The sequence below is a fragment of the Arachis duranensis genome, chromosome 4 (genome assembly GCF_000817695.3).
Source record: "Arachis duranensis cultivar V14167 chromosome 4, aradu.V14167.gnm2.J7QH, whole genome shotgun sequence".
In the NCBI taxonomy this organism is placed as follows: domain Eukaryota; kingdom Viridiplantae; phylum Streptophyta; class Magnoliopsida; order Fabales; family Fabaceae; genus Arachis; species Arachis duranensis.
The window spans coordinates 13,169,972-13,182,127 of record NC_029775.3 but is presented as its reverse complement, the minus strand read 5'-3'; the positions used below and the strand labels follow the sequence as shown (position 1 = coordinate 13,182,127).

At 30.3% G+C, this 12,156-nt stretch overlaps 1 protein-coding gene across 1 annotated transcript; it reads left to right on the top strand.

Moving 5' to 3' along the window:
- Positions 1-8,077: 8,077 nt before the first annotated feature.
- On the top strand, positions 8,078-10,713 carry LOC127746600 (uncharacterized). The gene is made up of 6 exons (XM_052260453.1): positions 8,078-8,539; positions 8,660-9,600; positions 9,761-9,927; positions 10,035-10,239; positions 10,350-10,471; positions 10,556-10,713. The coding sequence occupies exons 1-6, from the start codon at positions 8,078-8,080 to the stop codon at positions 10,711-10,713; spliced, it is 2,055 nt and encodes a 684-aa protein (XP_052116413.1).
- The last annotated feature ends 1,443 nt before the right edge of the window (positions 10,714-12,156 follow it).

The window sequence follows — 12,156 nt, the reverse complement described above, 5'->3', positions numbered from 1 at the left end:
ATATAATTCATTGAAGCATATCTTTTAATCTTAAAAAAACTCCATTTGATTCACTCACCGTTTCAATGTCGAATTCAAATGTGTATAAGTAACAAATGTATAGCAAGACTAGCTAATACGTGTTTATATCTTAGTTATCATTATTTTAATTTGACATAAAATTTATTTTATGTAAATAATCATCTTTATACACTTACTTCAGTAAAAATTCCCAGACGAGTGAGAGAATGTCAAAATTGGTGATCTTTTTTTTGTTGTCCATAATATTTTCCACTTCAACAGATTAATTTATGCGCATATACAAAATAAAAATCAAACACCCACCCACTTATTTAAGCAATCAACCTAAATTAGTTGAAACTCGCTACTTTAATCCCAGGCCATTACGTTGGACTAGTTCATCAATTGATGGGCTAACTTAGAGGAGTAAATTGGGCTTTCTAGGACTATTCCATAACAAAATGTATAGTAGGGCATATTAGAACAATATAAAATCGCAGCTGAGGCCTTGATTCAATGGTAGCATTATCTGTCTCGCTGAAAGCTGCACGCGGAATGTTATCCAATTCATCAACAAAAAAAATATATATATATATATAAAATCATATATTTTTAATATGTTATATTCGGGTTTAGACTTTGATGAATGTACTAAGTATTAATATGAATTCTTAAGTGATGTGTGTGAGTAAATGTGTAATATAAATGTTTTATAGTATCCTAATATATAAAATTAGGAGTTGTTTAATCTATCTGATAAAAAAATTAATATAAAAAAAAAGCTTAAATAGGCATAAAATAGTAAAGAATAAATTAAATCCCAATCAAATATTAATCGTAAGTGGAGAATCAAACTAAACTGATCGAATTTGACTGGATTAATCGAGAACTAACTATCAAATCAATTCGATTTAGAATAAAATTAAATTCGACTAGTAGTGAATTATTAAAAATTAAAAAATCAGTTAAATGATTTATTAACTGACGAGCTAGCTCGTTTTTTAATGGTCATTGATTTAAAATAATAAACATAAAAAATAATTTTTAAAAAAAATATATACTTTATATATAATATTTTTTTGTTATATCTAATTTAATTCCAGATTCGTAACTATAGCTAATTAGTGTTTTAAATATTTGTGATATAATGATTTTAAGTATTATTTAATAATTATTAATTTATATTTTTAAATATTAAAAAGATCAATTTAAGTTTATATATTTTAATTTTTTTTATTCAGGTATTAGATTTAATTTCATGTTAGTAGGTTTAGAATTTTGTTTATTTTGACCTAATAAAAAGTTATAAATACTTCTTAAATTATTGTAGCTGTCGTACAAAAATTAGAAGAGTGTCAAGGTACTTTTTGATTTCATGATAAAATCATGATATGGACAAGTGAGATTGAGTGAGTCTTTCTCTTATTGTTTCGAAAAAGGAAAAGTATAGATAACCAACAACATTTTTAAATAATGTGAATTAATAGTGTTAAAAAAGTAAATTTAATTAGTAGCATTAAATTTGGGTATAGTGTATTTTAATTTGATTGGTGATTATTCATGTTGTTTAAGATAGTCATTGTTTACCTAGCACTCCCCATCGAAAAATTATTAGGTAGAAGGTTAAGTGATCTCTTTGATTCAATTGTCAAACTATAGTGTATGTGGACACGTTAGGTTGACCATGTGCCGTTCTTATTGCAACAAAAAATTGGATATAGAGTAGAGTGATTCTCTTTATATTCAATTTTGACCTATATTTTTGTCTCTAATCAATTTCAATATATATTTTTGTTAAATTTCAATCCTTATCTTTTTGTTTATCTCTTTTTTCATATATATTATTTGGTATCAGATTTCAAGTATATTTATTCTTTCTTATGTGTCCTTAGAAAAAAAAAAAAACAAAAAAGAGTTTCACTGTCGGTAAGGTTTTTCTTGATGTTCTTGTCATTCTTGTCTTTTGTGTTTGTATTTTATTATTATTTTATTGTTCTTGTTGATTTCGTTATTTAAAAAACATACCGTGCAAAATAACCAACAAAGGGAAATAAAAGAAATTATCTTTATTATTATATTTGTCTTTTCATATACTATTTTTCAACTATAAGATTTTATAATGAATCTTTTTTAATAGAAGAAAAATGATATATATTTCAAATATTCGTGATATGAAGTGTTCAAGTATTATTTAATAGTTATTAATTTATATTTTTAAATATTAGAATGTTCAATTAACTTTATGTATTTTGATTTTGTTTATTTAGTTATTAGATTAGGTCTTATGTTAGCAGATTTAAAATTTTTTTTTATTTTAATCTAATAAGAGGTTATAAATACCTCATGAATGATTGTAACCGTCATATATATAGAGATTAGAAGTGTGCCAAAGCACTTTTGATTTTGTAATAAAACTATGGTATAGAAAAGTGAGGTCGAGTGAATCTTTTTTTTGTTGCATTGAAAAATTAGGTAAAAAGTTAAGTTATTCTCTTCGACTCAATTTTCAAACTATAGCGTGCATAAATTAAGTAAGTAGATCTTTTTTTATTGTATCAAAAAATTAGATAAAAAATAGAATGATTTTCTTTATATTCAATTTCAACTTATCTTTTTATTTCTATTTTAATTTTAATATATATTTTTTTTATTCAATTTCATTTTTTTTTAAATCTATTTCTCCGTATCAATAACTGAATTATGATTTAAAAAGTCTTCTAGTGTGTGGGTAGTGATTTAATTGATGTTATACTATTGGATTTGTTTTGTCACAAATTTGACCTTGAACTCCTCTAAACTATGGCATGCAATCTCTATATAGAAAGGCAACAAATAATTAAAGTCCTTATATAAACTCAAACCTGTAAAAGCTTTAAATTACAACTATATATATATGTGCCTCATAGTTATAAAAGCATGAAAAACACACATGCATGATTGATGCTTCATCTATATATAATCTATCATAATTGAAGACACTCTAGCCTCGAAAAAGCTATTATTCAAGCACACCCACAAACCCTAATTTACAATACACATGACACATAAATTCACATATACATATATATGCCGTACATACGCTATTTTATTATATAGTTTAATTTCCTATGTGACATGAACTTAGCTTAATTATTAAAGTCATCATCACTTAGTATTGGTTGCTGCAGTAGTGTGGGGTTGTTGTTGAATATTACCGAAACTACCTTTCACCCTTTGCCTTCCAAAGTAACCGTTGTATGGTGCTTGTTGCTGGCGATTCCTTCCGGGCATGGGAATTGGAAAGGAACTTGGTGGCATTCTTGGATGATGATATTGATTATGGTGATGATGGTGATGACCCTTTTGATCAACATCCTCAATGTTCTTTAACACACCACCAACAAGACCCTTGTTGAATGCATCAATTTGATGATGATGAAGATCAGCCATAGTTGCTAGCTAGTGTGTATAGATATGGTAGGTGTGGATCGGAAATTGATGAAGAGTAGTGATATGATATTCTCAATCAAGTTATATATAATTGATGTTATGTGGTATAGTTTATTAGTGGCTAGGCACATCATATGATAATAAATATCTCCTTTTATATATAGGTTTTGGCAGGGGAAGAGAATATTATAGCTTTTACACATAATGCAAGCTTAAGAGGGAAGGATTCATAGACCACTAACACACAAATTGGAAATGATTCTATCAGTTTAGTTAGAGAGTTAATTTTTTCACTTAATAGTTAATTTTAAAATTGTTTTTTATTTTGAATTTTAAATTATAAATTTTAAATCTTAATGTTAAACCCTAAACTTTCTAAAAGAAATAAAATTCAAAAATAATTTTACATTAAAAAATTAATTAATGATAAGTTGACTAAAATTTTATACATTTAGAAATTGTAAAATTAAACGTAAAAAATTGTAAATCTACACATCTAAAATTTATATTAGCTGATTACTAACTAACTTTTATTATTTCTCTATATTTAGTCATTGGAGCTAACATAATAAGGTATTCTACTATTGATTGGATACGTTATTCTCCTTAATTGCTGATAATTTTTTATAAATTAAAAGTTAAGAAAAATCAATTATGGACATATTTAAAGTGACATTACTGTGGGTTATAACTTGAGCTTAGATTAGATTAGATCAAATTGAAAATGAAAAAAAGATAAAAGTTCTCAATGATCGTTATTATTGTGCCAACTCCTGTACATGGCGGTTATTGATAACATGCGTGCAACCGTAAGAATAAATACTTGGACAATTGAACACGCCGAATAATTCACTATGGACAAGAGAACTCGAATCAAAATATTCTATTATTAAAAATCTTTTGACAAATCTGTTGAATAGATATTATTATATGAAAATAAAATCACGAATACAAAGAAACGGATTTCGAATAAAAGAAAATTTGAGACAAAAAGTAATTTAACGTACTTTCTTTCTTTGTTTATTTTTCAGAATGAGTTTGGTTAGAGAATTTTAAAATTTGAGAAAATTTTAAAACTATAATTGGAAACGTCAATTTAATTTTTTTTTATTCTGTTTAGTTTATTCTTTGAATCAAAATAATATAATGCTGCTATTCATGATGATATTGTTTGATGGAGAAGATCGTCATAAGACAATATAAAGATTTTAGGGTAGTTTATAAAAAAATAAATAGTATTTAATATTATATGATAGTACTAAAAGTAATAATGTTATATGTATGTCTAAATTTAACAATAAAACTATGTAAATCAAACTAAATTAATTTAATTTAGTCTCTCTCCATATAAATCGAACTTAACGGATTCAATTTACTTTAACATAGCTAAATTGAAGCTTATTGATTCGATATATATGGGCTAATGCTATAAATTGAGTTATATTAATTCGATTTATTATGATACTTTAGTATATAAATAGGAGCAGAACATTAAATTCTCATCATAGTAGAAATAACAATGACTAGTGATGATAATTTTTTAGTTTTTGTGCACCATAGAGGATCGATTAAGAAAAAAGTGCGAGAGGGAATAAAATTTACTGATAAAAATCTGTTGAGTATTTTATTAAACCTTTTACGAGTTCCGTTGAGTTTCAGTACTATATTCCAAAAATTAGTGCTGCATGGCATGAAATGGGTGTATAAGTTATTCTATAAAATTCCGTTTCTTTTGTACGAAATGGTGTGAAGTACGATTCTTTTGTGATAGACAGTGACAAAGTTTTGCATCTTTTGTTCCACTGTCGTTGTCATTTTTTCGAGGTGGGGACTCATGAACTATTGGCCAAGTTTAGAGATGTGGTATGTAGTTCAGGAGATCGAACTGGAATCCTCAATCTTTAGCAATGCCAGGAGCCTCTAGTTCAATGCCTGTTGGTGCATCATCATCTGTGCCTGTTATTGCACTTGAGGCATAGTTTTGGTTGCATCTCCGTCATTCGCGGGCGATCTAAACAGCGATTGTAATGGACAAATAGGTGATAATCGACCTTAGTTTTCGGTCAACTTGCTATTGCGCTGGCCGATACTCCTGTTATAATTCTGATTTTCGGGGTGAATGGAGAACCGGATGATGTCGAAGATGTACTGGATGATGATGATGATGTGGAGTCCGCCACAATTGATGAGGATAGAAATGATGATCTCGAGAGGAATATTCCAGTTGGAGTGGTAGAGCATCTAGTTCGCGAACTTAGCAATATTCTCGCACTTTTCGACTTTAGATTTGGAGGCCATGACACAGCAGGGGTTACTGGATGTAGCATCTGGATTTGGGGCCAGAGATATACAAGATGTAGGAGGTCTAGCTATGTTTCAAGTTGGTCAGCAATTTTAGAATAAAAAAAAAGTCGTCTTAAGTATGGAGACTTATAACATCCGTTGTAGAATTGAGTACAAAACTGCTGGAATCTGATCATTACAACTACCATAGGAAGTGTAAGAATTTTGGCAACGATAAATTAAAATTGTTTCTAAAAACTATAACAAAACAATTCATTAAAGTAATATTAAATAATGCATGTCCTTTTCGAAAAAATGTCTTAAATCCAAACAAAGAATCTTACAAGTTCACAAAAAAAAACCGAGCTAAATTTAAAATCACCTGACATAAAAAAATTTAATAAAAAATAATTTTAATGTAAAACATATTACAATCCTGAATCATTATTATCACTAACACTTTTGAATTAAATTAAGTTTTAACTAAACTAATTTTCACTATTTAATCTAATATTTATAACTTACAAATTGTAATAGAGTCTCTACTTATTACTCTAACTAACAGTTATTCATAATCACTACTATAAATAACATTTGTAGTTTTAAAATTCTAACAAACTAATAAATACTACTGTAACTAACAATTGTAGTTTAAAAACACTAACGCATGCTTATTATAAAAAATTCTAATTGACTTAATATTACTAATATTTTTTATCTACCTTGAAAAAAGAAATTTTTTACTAACCTCTTTATTGATGGTCTAGCAGCAATATGGACAATTCCGTCCAATTAATAGATACGATCTGTGTCGTCTTTTATTTCTGCAGTTTTGAATCTTATCGTGTTATGGTTTCACTTTTTTCTCTTAGGTGGATTGAATGGTGGAGGAATATGTGAATTATAATTCGAAACAATTAATTTCAAATTGTATATATAAGAAAATCAATAATAAATCAAAGTTAGTACATTCGATTTACTAAATAATACGTTATCTATAAATCATCTAATGAATTCAATTTATTATTATGTGTCTTAAATCGAATCTTCTTAATTCGATTTATTATAGGTTAACATGTTTTAGCGTTGTATTCATCAATGTTCTGAAAATCGGTTCGAACCGGCCGGTCGAACCGTAAACCGGACGCTGAAGCGGTTCGGATAACAAGAAAAATCGTAGAATTTCAAAATCGGTGTTGAACCGACAAACCGGCCGGTTACCAGTCGGTCAAACTGAATCGGGATCCGGCCGGTTTTTTAACCTTGCAGCAAAACGCCGCCATTTTGTGTTGTGGGAACCTGGTTCTCTTTTCCCCTTTGCAGCCTCCACTTTAGTCTCCAGCCTCCCACAGAAGACAGAAAATTAGAACAACTCCCACGCCACGACTCCACGAGGCCACGACCCACCAGTCCACCACAGTTCAGCAAGGGTCAGACTTCAGAGAGAGTGAGATTGTGAGAGACATAGAGAACGCCTGAAGTCCTCAACGCACTCACCTCCGTCGCGCCTTCAGCACGGTCACGCCGTCAGCAGCGTCGTGCCGTCAGCTCCGTGGCGCCGTTGGGTCCGTCGCGCCTTTAGATACCTCGTGCAGTCAGCACTGTCCCGCCGTTAGCTCCGTCGCGCACTCAGCTCCGTCGCGCCCTTAGCCACTTCGCATGTCACCTCCGTCGAGCTCTGCCTCTGAGAAAGCAATAGAGAAGCGTTGAAGCGTTGAAAAAATTAAAGCCTGAAGTCCTTCGAGCTCTGAGAGAAAGTAATAGATTTCCTCATTTCCAGGTAATTTTTCATTTAGTTATGAACATGATTTTGTGATGAAATCTGATACTGATTCTCTAATGAACTCTAATGAACTGAACTCTGATGAACTCTGATGAACTCTGATTCTCTAATTTCCAATTTTGTGATGAACTCTGATGAACTAAACTCTGATGAACTCTGATTCTCTAATTTCCAATTTTGTGATAAACTCTGATGAACTGAACTCTGAGTCTCTGAAACTGTTATGAACTAATATAGTGATATGTGAACTCTGTGAACTCTGATGAAATCATGAAACTGTGATGAAATATGAACTGATTTTGTGATGAAATATGAACTGATTTTGTGACATGATTGTTTGAATTCTGATTTTGTGAAATCTGATTGTGTTAACTCTGATTTTGTGACATGATTTTGTCATTGTGAACTCTGGTTTTGTATACTCTGATTTTGAGAGATGATTTTGTGAACAAAGAATTTTTTGAACCTGAGATGTTGTTTGTATAATGTATACTCTGATTTTGGAATTTGGATGTTGTTTGTTCATTTGTTGTGAACTTGAGAGTTGAGATTATTGGGTTAGATTGCTGGTAATATTTAGGTATGGAAGAAAGTATCAACCAAGACCTACCTAGGAATAATAATGCTGAAAATAACTCTGCTTCGAATGAACGTTCTCTTCCTCCCGCGAGTAACGAAAATCAATCACAAACTTATAGTGTTCGGGGGAAAACTGATCCTGCTTGGAGATACGTTGCTTTACAGAATATAAATGGAAAATCGCATTACCAATGTTTATTTTGTCTGAGTACTTTTGGGGGCGGGGGAATTAATAGAATGAAAAAGCATTTGGCGAAGATAGGTGGAGACATTAAGAAGTGTTCTAAGGTCCCGTATGATGTAAAAAAACAAATGGAAGGTTTATTGAAAGAGGTTCAGAAAAGTAAAACTAGTAAAAGGAAAGTAAGTTTCAATGAAGAGGGTACCGATGAGTGTGAGGATGCAATTGATGAAGCAATAGCGCAAGAGGAACAACAAACTCTGAGTCAGTTACCAACTAAGGAGGTTGTTGGACTTGGAGGCGATCCAAAAAAGAAAGCAAAAACCATTATTCCTCCTATGTTTGCACCAAGAACAACTCCGGGAAGTCAATGAAGTCTGAAAAGCGTGTTTCATAACAAAAAGGCGCTTCATGAAGTTGATAAGCGAGTGGCTAGATGGCTTTTGGATTGTAAGATTCCTTTCAATGCGGTTATATCACCTTTTTTTCAAGATATGTTGGATGGTGTAGCTGGCTATGGGCCTGGTTATATAGGTCCTTCTTATGACTCTTTGAGGGTTAACTTATTAGCTGATCTCAAAAGGGAGTGTCAAATGGTTGTTGATAGCTATAGGTCTGCTTGGAAAGAAACTGGATGTACTCTCATGGCTGATGGTTGGACAGATCAAAGACAAAGAATGTTGATTAATTTTTTGGTTTATTGTTCGAAAGGGTTGTGCTTTGTGAAATCTGTAGATGCTTCAAGTATGGTTAAAAATGCTTCTAGCTTGTGTGACTTGTTTTCAGAGGTGATTGAATGGATTGGACCTGATAATGTTGTTCATGTAGTAACCGATAATGCTGCGAATTATGTTGCTGCTGGTAGGCTTATTAATAAGAAATTTGAAAATATTCACTGGTCACCTTGTGCTGCTCATTGCTTGAATCTTATTCTAAAAGATATAAGCAGCATGCCACATATTTCTAGCCTTGCAACACGTGCTTCAAAGATTACTGTGTTTGTATATAATCATACGGTGTTCTTGTCCTGGCTAAGACAAAAAGATAATTGGAAGGAGATTGTTCGTCCAGGTCCAACTCGTTTTGCCACTGTCTTCCTCACATTGATGAGTATCTTTGAGCGCAAATCGGAATTACAACAATTGGTTGTTGATACACACTTTACCGGACACAAATTAGGAAGGAGTGCTAATGATAGAACTGTGAGTGCAATTATCTTAGACAATAAATTTTGGGATGATTGTTTTACTGTATGCCAAATTGTGAGTCCGTTGATTAAATTGCTGAGGTTTGTAGATGCCGATGATAAACCATCATTGGGAATTGTTTATGAAGGTATGCTGAGGTCAGAAAATGGAATCAAAGAAATGTTCAAGCATAGGAAGAGTGTATATCAACCTTACACAGAGATTATCAACTCAAGATGGGACAAACATTTGAAAAAAAAATCTTCATGCAGCAGCCTATTTCTTGAATCCTGAGTGCTTTTTTTCTGAAAATTATAGAGAATCACCTGATGTCATGCGAGCTTTACTTGATCTTGTTACATTGCATTGCAAGGTTAATAATTTAGATTCAGTTGAGGCAATGAAAGAAATACACTTATATAAAGATCGAAAGGAAAGCTTTGATAGGCCTGAAGCTGTTCCAGCTACAAAAAAATTTCAACCTGGTAATAATATCTGTTTGATAATAAGCTTTAGTTATTTACTTATTTTATGTTTTGGTTTCCTTAATTTGATAACTAATACTTGAGATATGTGGGATTGTAATTTGTAGATGAATGGTGGAGGTTGTTTGGTAGTTCTGCTCCATGTTTACAAAAAATTGCAGTTCACATTCTTAGCCAAGCATCTGCTTCTTCAGGATGTGAAAGGAATTGGAGTCTTTTTGATCAAATTCATACAACAAGAAGGAATAGATTGGAGCATGATAGGCTAAGTGATATTGTGTATGTTACATATAATTTGCGTCTTAAATCCAGGTAATCTATATTTCATCCTTTCATTTCATATCATTAGATTTTGTATAGCTAATATACTAGGCTTATCATCTATTGTATTTAATTTGTTAGGAATGAAATAAAAAAAAAAGAAAGCAAAAGTCGCAATATGATCCAATCGATATTGAAACTATTGATAAGGTTGATTTTTGGGTGACGGAAGAGGTTGTTGAAAAAGAGCCTGATCTTCCAAGTAATATTGAAGACTTGTTTCGTGAGTATTATAGTTTATTGATCAGACAATAAATTACAATAGTTTTTATCTTTAATTTATTGATAATGTGTTATATTTTTTTAGATGAGATTGATGTTGATTTAGATCAAGGTGGTGGTGGTGGTAGTACTAGTACATTTTATGCTGCACCACTTGCTTTTTCTGGTCCAAGTAGTGGAAATGAAGGTGATGAAATCAATGACGCAAATCTGCAACAAATTATGGAGGATTTTGATGGTTGATGACAAATTTGGCTCATTTTGATGCTGCTATGTTATGTTTGGTTATTTGTTTCTTGACTTTTGAACTTTGAATTTGTATTTGAATGAGATTATAACATTTTGGTTTATGTAGTACTTTTAATTTGAATGATATTTTAAAGTTTAATTAGACTATAATTATATTTTAATGTGTTTATTTATTATTTTAAATTAGACTATAATTATATTTTCACGTGCTTATTTATATTTTATTATTATTTTATTATAAAACGATTTTTACGGTTCAACCACGGTCAAACCGATTGAACCTATGAACCAGTAAATCAGTGCTTAGAGCGGTTTGATGACCGGTTCGGTTTTCAAAACCTTAGTATTCATACTAAATCGAACTTATTAACTTCGATTTATTAATGTAACACTAAGTCGAATCTAATTGATTCAATTTATATATAAATGCAAACTCTAATTTTATTTAGAATATTGATGTAATATTAGATTGCATTTTTTTTTCTTTACGTGACTTACCCGAGATTTTAATAGGAGGTAGGATTTGTATATTATGATTCAAAAAATATTTTATAAAAATAGTTAAAATTTTAAATTCTATTTGTTAGAGTACATTTAAAATATTATAGTATATTAAGATTTAGGTATATCTCCAATGGTGTTATGATTGTACATCACACTGATCACAGTATTTGAATGCTGAATTTATTTTTCAGTTCATTATAAATGGTAAGATGATATTAAAATCATGGTATCCACCTTAGAAACTTTCTTCTTTCGTTTTTTTGAGTTCTATCAGAACTCACTCTTGTTTGTTTTTGTGTCGACTTTTACTTCAATATTCCAAATTTGAATCATATTTCTACTCGGTTTAACAACTTCAATTTGGTAATCTTCCTCTACTCCGTTGTATGTTCAACATTACCTAAAATTTCTACAATTTTGCCTGCACTCTGAGTTTTTAAAATTCCATATGTGCCCTGAGTTTCGGCAAGTTTATTTGCATTTTAAGTTTCGACCATTTATTTTTGGCCTTAGTGTTTTACAGTTCCTTTTAGTTTTTTCAAGAGTTTCAAATCTATGAATTTTTTAAACAAGTAGTGTTTTCATTGGTTTCTTATTCCATTGATTTTAATAAGTTGTGCCGCTTGAGTTTAAGGAAGTATTAGAATATATTTACTATTTAGGATATTATAATTTAATATATATCTTGTATTGATTTCATATTGCTGATTTAGTTTGATATTATGTGATTTCCATTATGATTAGATTCTGTCATTATCTTATAAATACACAATTTTTATCATACAAATTACAGTAACATTCGAATATACCATTTTATCATAAATTTCAATATAAGTGCTTATTTATAGACAAAATATAAAATTTATTCATAATAACAAGATCAATTTAATATTAAATTAAATTAAAATAAAATCAATATAAGATATATATCTA